This window comes from Lycium barbarum, chromosome 9 (genome assembly GCF_019175385.1).
Source record: "Lycium barbarum isolate Lr01 chromosome 9, ASM1917538v2, whole genome shotgun sequence".
In the NCBI taxonomy this organism is placed as follows: Eukaryota; Viridiplantae; Streptophyta; class Magnoliopsida; order Solanales; family Solanaceae; genus Lycium; species Lycium barbarum.
In genome coordinates, this window is record NC_083345.1 from 11,933,708 (window position 1) to 11,949,434 (window position 15,727).

The following is a 15,727-nucleotide window of genomic DNA, read 5'->3' on the forward strand; positions in this document are numbered from 1 at the left end:
TCAATTCAATTTTCTATTTTTTTCCGTGTCATATTTATTTATTTCATTTCACATATGATACTTCTCTCCTTTATTTAATCCTTTTCACGATTAATTTTGCATCCTAATTATGACAGAACTATGTGACTTCGTGCTATATTCACAAACTATACATATCTGTCATAATTTCAGTTTTGACTCATGATATGCCTCGTCTAAACTTATTCAATTTTGAACTACAAAGAAAAAGAGGGAGAAATAGCCTTTCCCGTAATAATCTTTTATCTTCCTAAAGTGAACTATTACGCAGCACCATGATCTTTTCTATTTCCAATATTATTTTTCTTTATTATTATATGCTTAATAATCCAAACAGTAACATGTCTAATCACATGTATCTTTTCCATAAACATTTATTAATGGTACAAAATTTCTGTTATTATTTCAATTGTTTGTCTCTTGTGTACTTAGTTGATGCAAGAACCATGTTGGTGTTTTTTGTTTACATCCACTGAATCACGTGATAATATTATTAATTACTTTAGGTGGCGACTTTTCAGACAATTATGTCGGCAGAAAAGGGTGATGAACTAGTTTGACTAAACAGAACAATGACCATCATGTGATATGAATATATGATTATTTAATCCTTTTGTGTAAAGGAAAATTATCACTTTTAGTCAATCAAATATTAATAATATTGATTTTGGTCCTTGTACTTTCTGGTTAAGTATATTTGAGCCTTCAATTAATTGATATGTGCACTTTTAATTCTTCTAATTTTAAATTTTCACAACTTTAATGATTATTAAGTGCTAAATCATTAAAATATGAATATATTATGTTAAATTAATTTGTACTTTTACTCCATATTTGGGAGTAATATAGTTCAAAAAATCGTATAAACATCACATATTTTTTTTAATGTAAAATGACCAGAAGACACTTTTCAATTGATTGAAGATTATGCACTTAGTCAAATAAAATAGCGACCAAATGTGCAATTATCCCTTGTGTAAACATTATGCTCTTGTTACATTTTTTGGTAAAAACATTCTTTAATTTACAAAGTAAGTTAATTAATTAACTAATTAAAGAAAAGACAGTGGTTAGCTGTTTACATCAGTCATACAAAAACAAGATGTCCTTGAGACAGTGTTTTGCATGAGGCTTTACTTGACATAAAAGAACTAAAGTTGTTCTCTGTCTAAAGTTTAGGGTCAAAAGTTAGAATTATCATCTTCATGTTTACTAAGTACTATTTTAGTAACATTTACTTTAAAGGGGTGTTTGGTTCGAAATAACATGTTTTTTTATGATTGTTTTTTTAAATAAATGATTTCTTACTTATATAATTTTCAAACGCTTTTAATAACTTCGATTTATATATAACGTGTTTGATAAATGTAATTTGTAAAACGTATTTGACTAATGCGATGCATGGAACACATTTGCTTAGTCGATTTGTTATAAAACACGGTTTCTAATGAGATTTGTAAAACAAAATACAATTTGTAAAATCCCGTTTAAAATTTCAGCTCATTCACTGAGAAAATCGTTTAATATAGTAAATTATAAAGATATATTTGATTAAGTTATCTTTATATCTTCTCAGATTACCACTTATCTCTCCTTAAACTTTTGTAGATCATTTGTTGGATAAAATCATATGTGAAAAAAGAAAATTAATAGTGTCTCCTTGATTTCGGACACCTATTTTTGGATCAAATCGGAATCAAACGACACTTTTCTTAGTGAATAACAATCTGTTAACTTTTGATCAGGAAGAGATACGAAGAGTGAAATTGGAGATAAGCAAGTAAAATCAATAAATTAACCAAAATATGTAAATCACGTGCATGGTCACATGTTAAATAAATTCTTTATTTGAATATTGACTCAGTATTTCAAATGACGGATTGGACTTACGTAAAGTTTTTAAAAAAGAAGACTTACCGAAACCCATAAATAAAATAAAATCAACAGATAAGCATTAAATAAACTATTGTAAATTCTTTTTAGCCTTTTCTAGTGAACTCATAAGCGCGAAAGATAGGTGGAAATGAAAATGAATGGTACAGGACAACAAATTGAACCTTGTCTTCTATCAATTTCATCTCACTTTATTAATTGTAATTTTAAAATTTATGGTCTAAAATAATCCTAATTTTAGATAATCATCTCAATAGGATCAAATAAAAGGTTTAAAGGTATTAGCTTTAAAATATCTAAATATATTATTTTTTAGGCAGATTAAGAAAAATTTGTGACCAATAAATAATTTATTTTAAAAAAAGGAATATATTCTATCCAATTTTGGAAGGATTGGACAGTTTATGTCTTGGGGTATAATATTATTCCCTGAAAGTGGAATTGGTCACCATTCAAAGATATATAGGTCAAAGTCAAATAATACTTTTTATACATAAATGAGTATTGTTGAGCCTTTTAGTGAATTTTTTGACTTCACCGATTATATACCAAACTCAACTTTACTTCATTTCCTCCTTTATTCTTACTGTACAAAGCAAATAATCTCTACACCTCCATTTACTTTGAATTTTCTTATTTCTATCCTCTTAAATTTCATTCTAACCAAACATAGCTGATCAAGTAGTAGTGTTTGCTTTCTAGCCTTCTAGCTAGGTAAGGAACTGGAAAGAACGAAAGTTAATTCCCAGCATTTATTTTGCATCTATTAAGCAGAAACGTTGCATGAGAATTAATTAACGCATATAAACGCTTCCCCCAAATTAAGTGCTGCAAAAATAATACTAAAGAAGATTTTTAAATTAAGTGGTTGTTTTTCTTTGCATTAAACATTCTTATTCTATCCATATTTTACTCATATTTCGTATTTCTCTCATTATCTGAACTGAGTCGATAAACGGTTGAAAAAGAACATCTTACTCATCTTTCCTAGATTTGATCGGTTCGGCCGTTAAATTGTTATCATGGAACTTATTGCGCATTTGAAATTATAAATTCAAAATTTACTATTTATTAAAACAAATTGTAATTTTTATGTGTATATGTACGTTAACGTTCTGTGTCAAAAATGTTTTAAGTAAGTCGAATCCGTGGTAAATATGCTATAACCACATTTCTCTTCATATACACTGTTATGATCAGTTATCACTAAATCGTACTCTGGTAACTAGAATGTGTGTTTGTGTGTTCTGCTTCCAATTTTGTTACTTAATCGTAATATATTAAAATAATTTTAATGAATATAGAATACAAATAAAGTTTTATTCTACCCTATTTCTAGTCACTATCCTCCATAATTGAGTTCTGTGCCTCCACAGTCCCCATGCAGTCGTGGATCAACTCCTCTCACCCATTTAACTACCAACCATATCCTCTAAAACATTAATATAAAGTTCTTTAAATTATATATTCTCCAGCTAAATTTACTAGGAATTATGCTCATGCATCTACAATATTTACTTTAACATTCAATTCACAACACAATTTTTCTACATTCAAATATTTATATTCTCTTAATTTTCGTTTTATTAAACATGGAAATAAAATACATGGTGTTTTTAGAATATTGTACAAAAGGAGTTAAATACTCAGATTATAAATTTATAATCAAATGGCCAAACTAGCAACTCATCTTAACTTGATTTAACTTTTAAATTCTTTTGTGCGTGCATTAGAAAAGGAAACTGGGTTGGGTCAGGGCCGAACCAAAAGAATCTCAGTCATGTGCAAGCCTATTTAACCTATCCTACTCCCACTCCACTCTTCTTGAGCCCTCATCCAAGCATGTGTGTAACAGCCCAGGCCACCGTATGTAGAAATTGTCCGCTTTGGAGACTTCCCCCCACGGTTTTAAAACGCGTCTACAAGGGAGAGATATCCAAGCACTTATAAAACACTCTTCATTCTCCTCCCCAACCGATGTGGGATTCGCCTAAGGCAAGCCTTACACTCACCCCCCCTTGGGACTCAGCGTCCTCGCTGAGGTTTGCCCCACCACTGGCCCGACACCGGCTCTGATACCAATTGTAACAGCCCAGGCCACCGCATGCAGAAATTGTCCGCTTTGGAGCCTTTGCCCCTTACGGTTTTAAAACGCGTCTACAAGGGAGAGGTATCCAAGCACTTATAAAGCACTCTTCGTTCTCCTCCCCAACCGATGTGGGATTGCCTAAGACAAGCCTTACACTAATTGTAACACCCGTACCTTTAACCTAAGCTTTGACCATGATCTTAGACTTAGAAAACCAGATAAAGAATGTAGGAATTTGAAATTTCCTCTTCAGTTGTAAGATGGTGGTTTACGCCCATGAACAGTGACCGTATTTCAGTATACGGCCCGTATTTCAAAACGTATTTGGAATTTGGGAAAACTTCCTTGATGAAAGTTGTAGAGCTTTAAAATACCTTTCCAACGGTATATTAGGGGCCAAACGGACATCTGTGCAAAAAGTTATGGCCATTTTACTGAAGAGACACAATGCAGTCCATACGGAATACGGACCGTATTTCAAAATATGGCCCGTATTTCAAAATACGGCCAGTATTTAACTGAGTGTAAAATTTAATTTTTTCAGAACAGTATATATTCGTCCATATCAGTTCAAATCATTATTTTTCATTCCTTCAAGCCCTAGAACGACCTCCTACCCTCTTCCATCATCAAGAACACCAAGGTAAGCCTACTCTAATTATTCCATCTCAATTCTAACATATACTCTAATAATCTAATCAAGAAATCATTGTTCCTAATCTAGGGTTTTCAAGAAAACCCATCTCAAGGTTCAAGAATCAAGATTTAGGAAATCTTCTCCAAAACTCAAGTCTTTAATTCAAGTTTTGGAGCAATTAAGGTATGTAGAACTTCCATCCACATGTGGGAATCTCTACGTTCTTCCCCATGCTCCGTTTCTTGATATCCATGAAGTTTAAATCCTAGGGCATTAAACCCAACATATTAGTAGCCCGTATTTATGTATTTATGTACATGAATTTTGTATCTATATTCGTTATTGTATTCCTAATCTTCCATTACGGTTATTAGGAACCCTAGCTAAATCCATGAATCATGAATTTTTCCTCATGTGTTCTCATTATGTTTGTATGAAACTTTATGATTTTATCTACCAAGTTACAAGCATGTTTTCAAGTCAATTATATATATATATATATATATATATATGAACTATTGTTATTACTCATGAATCAAGAACATGTTTGCAAGATTATGATAAGTTATCTTATGAAACCATATTACAAGATATTTCATGAAACCATGTTACAAGTTATTTCATGAAATCATGATTACGAGTTATTTACAAGTTATTTCACGAAAATCATGGGCTTCTTAGCCAACTATATCATGTTCATGTTTTTGGGATTTGCTTAGTTAACCGAGAAGGCTCAGATAGCCTGAAACTACGTAGCCACTGTAGGATAAGGGTTGTCAGCAAGGAGGCAACACCTTCATTATGCAGTTTGGATCCTTACATGCTTATTATTACTTAAATCTCATATCCCTGGCAAGGTGTGAGTGTTCTGCTGGTAGGACGCAAGTACCAGATCATGTTGTCGGTTGTACTATAGCGTTCCCCACGTTACAAGCAGTTTTGCATACATGTATTTCCATTGATTTACTGTTTTCAGACTTTACTCACGTTTCATGCTCATGTTCAAGTTACATTCAGTTTCAGTTCATGTCCTATACCTATGTTATGTCATGTTCTTCATTTCAGCAGGTTTTACATACTAGTACTATTCACCATGTACTAACGTCCCTTTTGCCCGGGGCCTGCACTTCACGGTGCAGATACAGGTTTTGGAGTTTGCATTAGTATTCAGTTATGGTAGTCCAGGGCCATATCCTGGTAGTTAGTATTCAGACATGTTTTAGAGGTTTCATAGAGAGATGTTAGTTCACAGAGTCAGTTATGTTTTCATGCTTGCAGACTATTACGTTTTCATGTTTTGTCACGCTATGAGATAATTTCAAGACTTTATTCCGCAAATTACATTTTCATGATTCATTTAAATTGCATCATATAGAGTATATTGTTTTGATGCTCATGTTGACAAGCAAGCCATGAGGTTCGCTCGGACACATGCAAGCAAGGCCCAAGTGTCGTGTTACGCCCAGGCCATGGTTCGGGGCGTGACAATGTGGCATCTCTCTTTCCTCCTAAAAAAATATCACTCTATCCTAATTTATGTGATATTTTTTGTGTGTCGAGATTCAAATTATATGAATTCGAATTAATATTTTAAAATATAAATATTTTTCATATTGAAATGTGAAGAATTGCAACTTATCGCACTTTTGTATATAGTTTTTAGATACTTTAGTTTATAATTTTCAAATATTAAGCTAATCTAATTCAATTTAGCTTCGAAAATTAGTTAAATAGACTCTTGATTAACAAAAAGTACGAATAAATTGGGATAGAGGAAGTATCTCTCAGTTTTTTTTATGTGTTTTAGTTTAATCGTGCATAAAGTTTAAAAGAAAAAAATAAGAAAGACTTTCGATATTGTAGTGTTAAACTAAAGATGTATGTATAATGTATCAGAATACTTTTAAATCTTGTGGTATTAACTATATCATGTGAGATGTTGGAGTTAATATAGAAAATAATGTTTTCTAAATAGAATAAAAAGAAACATAGGACATGTAAATTAAAATAGAGAGAGTACTAAGGAGCCGTTTGGACATGATTTGCAATTACAAGATGAAATCATGATGATTTGTTTGGACATGCAATTGAGATTTTTAAGTGGTATTTTTCTTATATACATAAAGACCACACAAGTTGTGAAAATCATCAGAACTTTCCCAATTCTTATACATTCTTACCAAATGAGCAAGTCATAGTTCATAACAAAATTAATGCGCTACTTAAAGGCCTTTCTAAAAAATACAACATTAATTGATTCAACTTTAGTTCAACAACATACCCAGTGAAATTCCACAATGTGAGGTCTGGGGAGGGTAAAGTGTACGCAGACCTTACCTCTATATTGGAAGATATGGAGGTTGTTTTCGAAAGACCTTCAACTCAAGAGAAAACATGACGAGAAAAGGCCAGATAAGCACAAGCGGTTCGAAGCAATATGAAAATGAAACTAACGAAAGTGAAAAAGTCATGATAAAGCAGTTTGAGAAAAAAAAAAAAAGCAGTAGCTACCACAGTTAAAATAAGATAATCGAAGTACAAGAAACAACATATAGTAGCAAGAATCAAAGGACAATAGACTACAGATCAAAACTGCGACTACTTGTATGAAGGGATATGTGGGACTACCTACTAGCCTTATACCCTAATCTGAGTCATTCATAACCTCCTATCTAAGGTCATGTCCTCGGTAAGATGGAGCTGCGCCATGTCCTGTCTAAGCACCTCTCTTCAATACTTCTTCGGCCTACCTCTAACTCTTCTGGAACTGTCCATAGCCAACCTCTCACACCTCCGCACTGGGGATCCGTGTCTCTCCTCCTCACATGTCCAAACCGTCTCAAATTCACTTATCGCATCTTGTCATCCACTAATGCCACTCCCGTCTTATCCCGGATCACCGGATGTCTTCATTCTTAATCCTATCTCGACTGGTGTGCCCATACATCCATCGCAACATTCTCATTTCCACAACTTTCATCTTTTAGACTTGAGAGCTCTTAACTGCCCAACACTCTGTCCTGTACAACAAAGTCGGTCTCACAACCACTTTGTAGAACTTGCCTTTAAGTTTTGGTGACACCTTCTTATCACACAGCACTCCTCAAGCGAGCTTCCATTTCATCCACCTTGCACTAATACGATGTGAGACATCATCGTCAATATCCTTATTTCCTTGTATAATAGACCTAAGATATTTGAAACGTTTTTTCTTTTGGACAGCCTGGGTACTAAGCCTCACTTCCACGCCAGCTTTATGTGTCACGTCAATGAACCTGCACTCCATGTACTCTATCTTGACCCTACTCAATTTGAACCCTTTAGACTCCAGAGTTTGTCTCCAAACCTCCAGCTCAGCGTTCACTCCGCTGCGTGTCTCGTCAATCAAGACTATGTCATCCGCGATTGTAGTGTAACTAATCTTAAATATAATCCTCCAGAGTAAATTTGTTATAAATATACTACCAACTTGTAGATCTTTTAACATTTGATATAAATGGTTGGTAAACATGATTGGTAAATCTATCACCAACTTATGAATCTATTTTTACAAAATATAAACTTATGGGTCAACTTTTACATTTAAATTTTTTGATCATGATTTGGAATCTCAAATCATGTCTTTTTGGATCTCATGAGATGAAATCATGAAATGGAATCGCATGTCCAAACGCCTACTAATTTAATTCAAGATTATTATTAAAAGGAAAAAGAAAAAGAAGGAAAAACTTCAACATTTTGAAAGAAAGATATTTCAATCAGCCAAATATAGTAAATAGATTAGCATTTAATAAGAAAATTGAAATAGGAAATCAAGTTCCCTCTTTTCAGGCTCACATGCAGCCCTTACCCTTTTTGGGACTCCCACACCCCCTACATAAAAACGGATACACCCCAATAACTTTTCCATTTCTTGTTACTCCAAAATTTCCCTATTTTATAAAATTCTCTTTCACTTTAGGTAACAAAAGGGCAAAAAGGGTATTTTTTTAAATTTCCTTTCTTGTTTTTCATTTTTCTTCTAGAATATACTTTGCAAATTTCTTTCCTTTTTTTTTTTTTTTTTTTTTCTCTTAACAAAAGGGTGTGGTTTTATTCCTTTTTTCACATGAAACAATTTATGTCCCCCCTTTGCTTGACTAGTGGGGTTTCTATACTTTTTTATATTTTTTTCTTACCTTTGATTCTTTTCTTTCCTTTGACAGTTAACACCTTTTCAGTTTTGGGTTTTTGCTTTATCAAAGATTCTCCCAAAAATTCCTCACAATTTCTTTTATAAAAAAGAAAAGTGTTTTCTATTTGTTTCAAGACTCTTTGCACCACCCCACATGCATGTTTTTGGGGTTTGTCTGATCTGGATCAGATCACCAAGATCTCCATTTTTTCTTTTCTTTTTTCTATTTTCAAAGAAAGGGTTATTTTGTGGGTTCAAGAACTAAAGGGTCTGCCTTTTTGGATACCAAATTTGGGTCTTTTTTGTACTTGTACAAGAACAACAACAAGGTGTGTGATTTCTTGACTTTTACTCTTTGGGTCCCCCCTTAAAGATTCCATACTCTTTGTAAAAAAAATGGTACTTTTGGGGAAAAACTTTGTATGAGTTGTTATTGTCTTGTTCTGTGTAAAGGGTGTTTGGAGAAATTGGTAAATGTTGTGTTTTAAGTGGAAAGATTGAATCTTTTAGGCCATTCTGTCTATATACTGTTGATTTCAATTGGTGTTATCTGAACTGATTTTGGGGAAAGACTTTGTATGGTTGTTATTGTCTTGTTTTGTGTAAAGGGTGTTTGGAGAATTTGGTAAATGTTGTGTTTTAAGTGGAAAGATTGAATCTTTTAGGGTAACCTGTCTATATACTGTTGATTTTAGGTGGAGAGTTGTTGTTTTACTGTTTTGGTTGTGTGGTTGCTTCCAGTCTTTGATGGCAGTGTAATTATAGTGTAGGGGTGGTCTTTGAATACTTTTGAGGCATGGCTGGTATTGATGTTTCGAAATATGCACATAGCCCTGTGCACAAAGCTATAGTCTTGAAAGATTATGCCTCTCTGAGGAAGATAATCGCTTCGTTGCCTCGGCTTTGTGATCCTGCTGAGATTCATACTGAAGCGGTATCGCTTGCTGAGGAAGCTAAGGCTGATGCTATTTCTGCTGTGATCGATAGACGGGATGTTCCTAACCGGGATAGCCCTCTTCATTTGGCTGTCAAACTCGGTGATGAGACAGCAACCGAGATGCTTATGCTTGCTGGTTCTGATTGGAGTTTGCAGAATGAACATGGTTGGAGTGCCTTGCAGGAGGCAATATGTAATAGGGAAGAAAGGATCGCGAAGATCATAGTTAGGCACTACCAGCCTTTAGCCTGGGCAAAATGGTGTAGAAGGTTACCTCGGTTGATTGGGACGATGAAGAGGATGAGGGACTTTTATATGGAAATAACATTTCACTTCGAGAGTTCTGTCATACCTTTCATTTCTAGGATTGCACCTTCAGATACATATAAGATTTGGAAGAGGGGTGCAAATTTAAGGGCTGATATGACTCTGGCTGGCTTTGATGGCTTCCGAATTCAGCGTTCCGATCAGAGCATTCTTTTCCTTGGTGATGGTTCTGAGGACGGTAAAGTCGCTCCTGGATCACTTTGCATGATCTCACATAAAGAAAAGGAAATTATGAATGCTTTAGACGGCGCTGGTGCTCCAGCGACCGAGGCAGAAGTACAACAAGAAGTTGCTGCAATGTCTCAAACGAATATATTCAGGCCTGGGATCGATGTCACCGAAGCAGTTCTGTTGCCACAAACAACATGGAGGCGCCAGGAGAAAACGGAGATGGTAGGTTCTTGGAAAGCTAAAGTATATGATATGCACAATGTAGTTGTGAGCATAAAATCAAGGAGGGTTCCCGGAGCTATGACGGACGATGAATTTTTCAATTCTTGCAATGAAAATGAAACAGAGAGTGAAGAGTTTGACGATATATTGACTGAGGAGGAAAGAAAGCAGCTTGAGGTTGCTCTCAAGTCGGACTCTTCAGATGTAAGCAATGAGAATGGAGATGGGATCATTGCACATCGCCATAGTTGTTATGAACAAAGGGATATACCCGTTGAGGAGATAAATGGCTGCAGGATTGATGACAATAAGCAGGATAAGAAGAGGTGGTTTAACAGCTGGAGGAAACGGGATATTAAGCCAGAAGGGGAGAAACGAGTTGTCCCACCTAGAAATTCAATATGTGTCGAGGGGAAGGTTGGCAATTATACTGAGGGTTCTCCACCTTTAAATGAAACTAGGCCAGGGAGACATTCCGTGGATGTCAGGGTGACGAGGGATGAGTTTAGACAAGGAAGAGATGCAAAGGCTTCTACGTCTAGCAATGCTGAAAATGGAAATCGGCGCAAAGATGGAGGCCGAGAAAATGAGTACAAGAAAGGATTGAGGCCCGTACTTTGGCTTTCTCCAGATTTCCCATTGAGAACTGAAGAGCTGCTTCCTTTGCTTGACATTCTGGCTAACAAAGTTAAAGCTATCCGGCGGTTGAGGGAAATGCTCACAACAAAACTCCCAAAAGGAACCTTCCCAGTTAAGGTATGCATCATGTACTTACAGCTAAAATTAACTCCTAGTCCAGCACTCATGTGATTTTGAATTTTCGTTGGTTTGAATAGTGATATACTGGTCATGTATAGTCCTTGCTGACACTTATCCATTATTGTATATATTTTATATGTAGTAAACTGTGAATTTCCTAATGTAGGATTCATTTTCTTTACAGTTTGTTGAGAATATACATCATTTAACTAAGGCAATATTTGGGAAGAAAACGTTATTGAGTTTGAACAATGATAAAGAAATAAAATGCAGTAGATATAAATCTGCACTGCTGGTGGATGGAAATGTTAAAGGAAGATTGTATTGGATAAGTTGGAGGCAGTATATTTTAGAAAGGTAACAATAAGTTGGAGACAACATTCCAAAGAAAGTTCTCTCTCTCTCTCTCTCTCTTGGGGGATAAGTATCATTCCACAGAGAGTTAAACTTCTCTCTTAAGGAGGGCGCGCTGTGCACTAACTTTTAGTTGAAGTATTTTTTATGATTCAAATGTTCTGTTCCGAGTTTTACTATACTGAATTATATCATTTGAACTGTACAGCAAGCTTTTCTCAATTTTTGAAGATCGATAATAGATTTGGTTCTTGGTGATCTGGCCTTCTTATTGGATTGATAAATTAAGAAGTTTGAGGGTGTGGTTGCATAACGTCAAGGATTTTATGCTGTTTCTATTGAAAAGTTTTCGTGATTACTCACCTTGTACACTTCCTCCAAAAGGTGGTAAGATCAGGGTAATGAATCTTAAACACATTAAGCGGTGAAGTGCCATGAGCTTAAGATTAGGGGAAATGATACTTGTTTCTGAATCCCCAATGGAGTTTAGGGATCGCTTTCTCCATGGTCAGAAATAGGAGGGATTGTGTTATGTTTGCTTTAGTGTGATTTATTATGGATGTGAATGGGATATAGTGAAGGACTAGGAAGAATGTTGGTGAGGTATTTTGATGGAACTGAATGGTGGTTACTACCCAGTGGAATCCCACAATAGTGGGGTCTGGGGAGGGTAAGATGTACGCAGCCTTACCCCTACCTGGGTAGGGAGGCTGTTTCCGATTGACCCTCGGCAACCCTCCTCCTTTATCCGGGCTTGGGACCGGCAATGTGAGCGAGCTCACACAGGCGGAGTTTTTGATGGAACTGAATAAGTTCTTTAAATGTTTGATTATTATTGTCGTATTATTTTGTACATAGTGTACATAGTGATAATCAAGATTAGATATAGCATGTAGTTGTAAATTGTGATTATTATCTTTTGACAATATTTTTCCATCACATACTACTACAAAAATAGAAGTAAAAGGTTATCTGTGGAAGACAGCAGATAACGGTGTTGTTAAGTGCAAGCCAAGTCAGACTTTTTGGGTGCTAATGCTGTGGGTTTGTCAACGCTCAGTAGATTGGAAAATCTGATTATAATTGGAGCATAATCCCATTAGTGGAACACAAATCAAACGTCACTTAATATTAGGTACGCCTCAATTCCCTTATATACTCCACTATCCTCAAACCAAATGGTTCCTAGGATCTCTAAAATGATGGGAAAGGGATCTTTTCTTCTTTTGCCTAAGATCTAATATTTAGCTCCAACCAGCTCGTTGGGGTTATGGAACGGGTGAATCGTGCTTTACGGTGATAGTCTTGGAACTTAGCTATCTGATCTTTAAGAAATATGTATGGATGTAATATGGTAAACAGGATATAAAAGTTTGCAGTTGCAAATAAACATCATCTTTCCGTCGTAGAGAAAATAGTTTGAATAGTTGTGGATATTAAGGTTTGGTTTAACTAAATGTTGTCCATAGGATAATGATTACCTTCTTAAGAAAAGGAACTTTTGACGTGATGACATTTAACCCTTCTAAAACTCCCTTACGGATTTATTGGCTTAGTCGAGTTGGCTTGGAGAGAAAAGCTAGAGGTGGTATTCTGATGTGTTATAAGAATTATGGGTCAAATTAGGCACAAATTTGATTTTTTGAATGGATTTGAGATTGTATGATGATAAATAACTTCAACCTATTTCCACGCCGAGTATTATGAAGGATGCAATATTTAGTTGGGACTTTTTGAGGACGGAAGAGAAGATGCCGGGTGTGGAATATTCCCCCAGTAGCACTTATGTGAATAGTATGGAGGGATACTATGATAGTTTTCAAGGGGAAGAGCATGACTTTTATACATATGAGGAATAGCCTCCTATTTTTTTAAGTCTTTTTGGTGCACCGATGAGGTTTCTATTTGTATAGAAAGTTGGGTGTCTATCATAGAGTATCATGTCTATCTATAGAGAAGTGTTAACTTTATTGATATAAGAATCACAGAGGTGAGGTTATACGGCACAAGGTTAGTTCCTAGGGATCCTCAGACTCACTTATGGGATTACCCTGGTACGTTGTTGTTGTTAGTTCCTAGGGATCCTTATATTGCAAAGTGGACTATAGCCACAATGGATGCAACTTAAACCCTTGATACTCATCTGGTATGTTTGAACAAAGTCTAGTGGATTGCGACTATGGGATATAGTCAGATATTCATAGCCTGTATTTGGAATGGAACAGAGATAGTACAAATGACCAATGTTTCCAAAATCATAACCCCGTAGTGAAACCTAATATAAGAAGAGAAAAGTGTTGTAAGGGAGGGGGCCAGCTAAGGCAAAGGAGAACAGTCCTTGAAGTCCTCTTCATATGCAGTTTGAAGTCTAGGATCCAGTAGCGCATCTGTTTCACATGGCCCTTGTTGTCCGCATTTGTCATCAGTCCATGTTAGTTGATCGTAAATTCAGCAGTCCACATTTGTTACAAGCTGATTGATCAACTCACTTCAGCCAACCTGTCAATCAGCACTCCACATTTGTTTCACTTTACGTCAGGTAGCCTCTCAAGTTAGTAGTCTATGTGGGAGGTGGCAAGTACCTGGTGGAATAGAGGTGTGCGCAAGCTGGACTCTCTAGGTACTCATGATTAGTGTTGGAAGGATTGGAGTGAACTTCCAATACAGACCAATTAAACATAATCTAGAAACAGGATCACAATGCGATAGAATTTTAATAGGCATCAATGCAGGAGTAAACCTTTGTAAGTTCATGTTGTGTGCAACCATTAAACCACACATGCGAAATGTGGGCAATCATTATTTAACATTTAGGATAGGATTTTGAACCTTTTTACATGTACAAATCATTAATGAAGCTTAACAGGTACTTAAGTGCAATTGAATGTAAGATAGGCATTATTGCTGTTAATGTTTTCATGGTCAAGCTGTATGAAGCTACTTTTTGTTAAGACTTATTCCTAGAAGGTTGTATAGCGCAGATGCTCTTAGCTATAACATGGGAACAAATGATGTAGTTTTTCTAGGAATTATATGGTGTGTCATGCCTCTAGATAATTAACATAAGTAAAAAAAAAAGAGCTTTGGCACTTGCATAGGTTAGTCACAAGGGTACTTGGGGCAAAAAGGTGCAGTAGCAGAGAGGAGTTTAGCTCAGAGGGGAGCATGGCTGGCCTAATCCCCTTTGGAATGAGGATGGAACTTCCATCTGAACATAATTCATAGAAAAGGAATCATCAGATGCGTTCATTTTATTATGAAGATTTCCGTAAATTTTCCCCTGAAATTGCTATTGTGGAAACTTCTTCTTTTGACTAGTTGCTATTATAGAAACTTTTGTGCCGTCGTGTTCCTTAGACTAGCTATTTGTGAGCATGACTTGCTATCGTGTGATGGGTGTTGACTTAGAATTCTGGGAGATTTTCTTTAGTAGTTTTTGATTTCTCATAATAGTGACCTCAATTTTGTACCTTTAGTCTCCTCCAACTAAAGCTTTCTGACATGAATTGTCTCTCAGTAAAGTTGCATCTCTAAAAGCTCATATACACATTTACAAGGAAGCAACAAACTTTTATAGGAGTATTAATTACCTATATGTTAAGTTTCACTCCGCTAAGAATCCCTTTGTATGTTTCAGGTAGCAATTCCGGTTGTTCCAACTATTAGAGTATTGGTGACTTTCACTAAGTTTGAAGAATTGCAGCCACTAGATGAGTTCGAAACTCCTCCTTCCAGCCCTACTGGTTCAGGCATGGAGAGTCCATCAGTGTCGCAGCCCTCAAGTTCATCATGGTTTCAGTGGATAAAAGCCCCATATCAACGGCCTAGTTCTTCTACAAGCAGTCCAAGTAATAGGATCGAAACCGTTCAAGATCCATTTGCTGTCCCTCAAGGTTACACGTGGATATCAGCAGAAGCAAAGAGAAAGAAAATGCAGGAAAAGGAAAAGGCGAAGAAAGGAAAGAGTAGGAAACAGTAGCTGAAACACTTGGTTCATACTAAGACGTGTTACATTCTTCATTGGCTGATCTTGTTTTAGTATTTTTCGAAATCTGATTAAATCATTGTGGGTGGTATAAAAGTTGAAATTCGCGATTCTTCCAAATCCTTGTTATCAATGTGGAACAATTGTTTTTGTTCGCATGA

The 15,727-nt window shown here is 35.6% G+C and overlaps 1 protein-coding gene across 1 annotated transcript; it reads left to right on the forward strand.

Annotated features, from left to right (window-relative positions):
• Window positions 1-8,789: 8,789 nt before the first annotated feature.
• LOC132611518 (uncharacterized) lies at window positions 8,790-15,724 on the forward strand. Its single transcript, XM_060325939.1, has 3 exons — window positions 8,790-9,140; window positions 9,577-11,224; window positions 15,219-15,724. The coding sequence occupies exons 2-3, from the start codon at window positions 9,608-9,610 to the stop codon at window positions 15,558-15,560; spliced, it is 1,959 nt and encodes a 652-aa protein (XP_060181922.1). The 5' UTR covers window positions 8,790-9,140; window positions 9,577-9,607; the 3' UTR covers window positions 15,561-15,724.
• Window positions 15,725-15,727: the final 3 nt, after the last annotated feature.

What these genes read in the sequence shown, in the direction of transcription:
- LOC132611518 (XM_060325939.1), top strand. Translation starts at nt 9,608, where the DNA reads ATGGCTGGTATTGATGTTTCGAAATATGCACATAGCCCTGTGCACAAA. An exon ending in AAGGAACCTTCCCAGTTAAG is followed by an intron (nt 11,225 to 15,218) that starts GTATGCATCATG and finishes TGTATGTTTCAG; the next exon opens with GTAGCAATTCCGGTTGTTCC.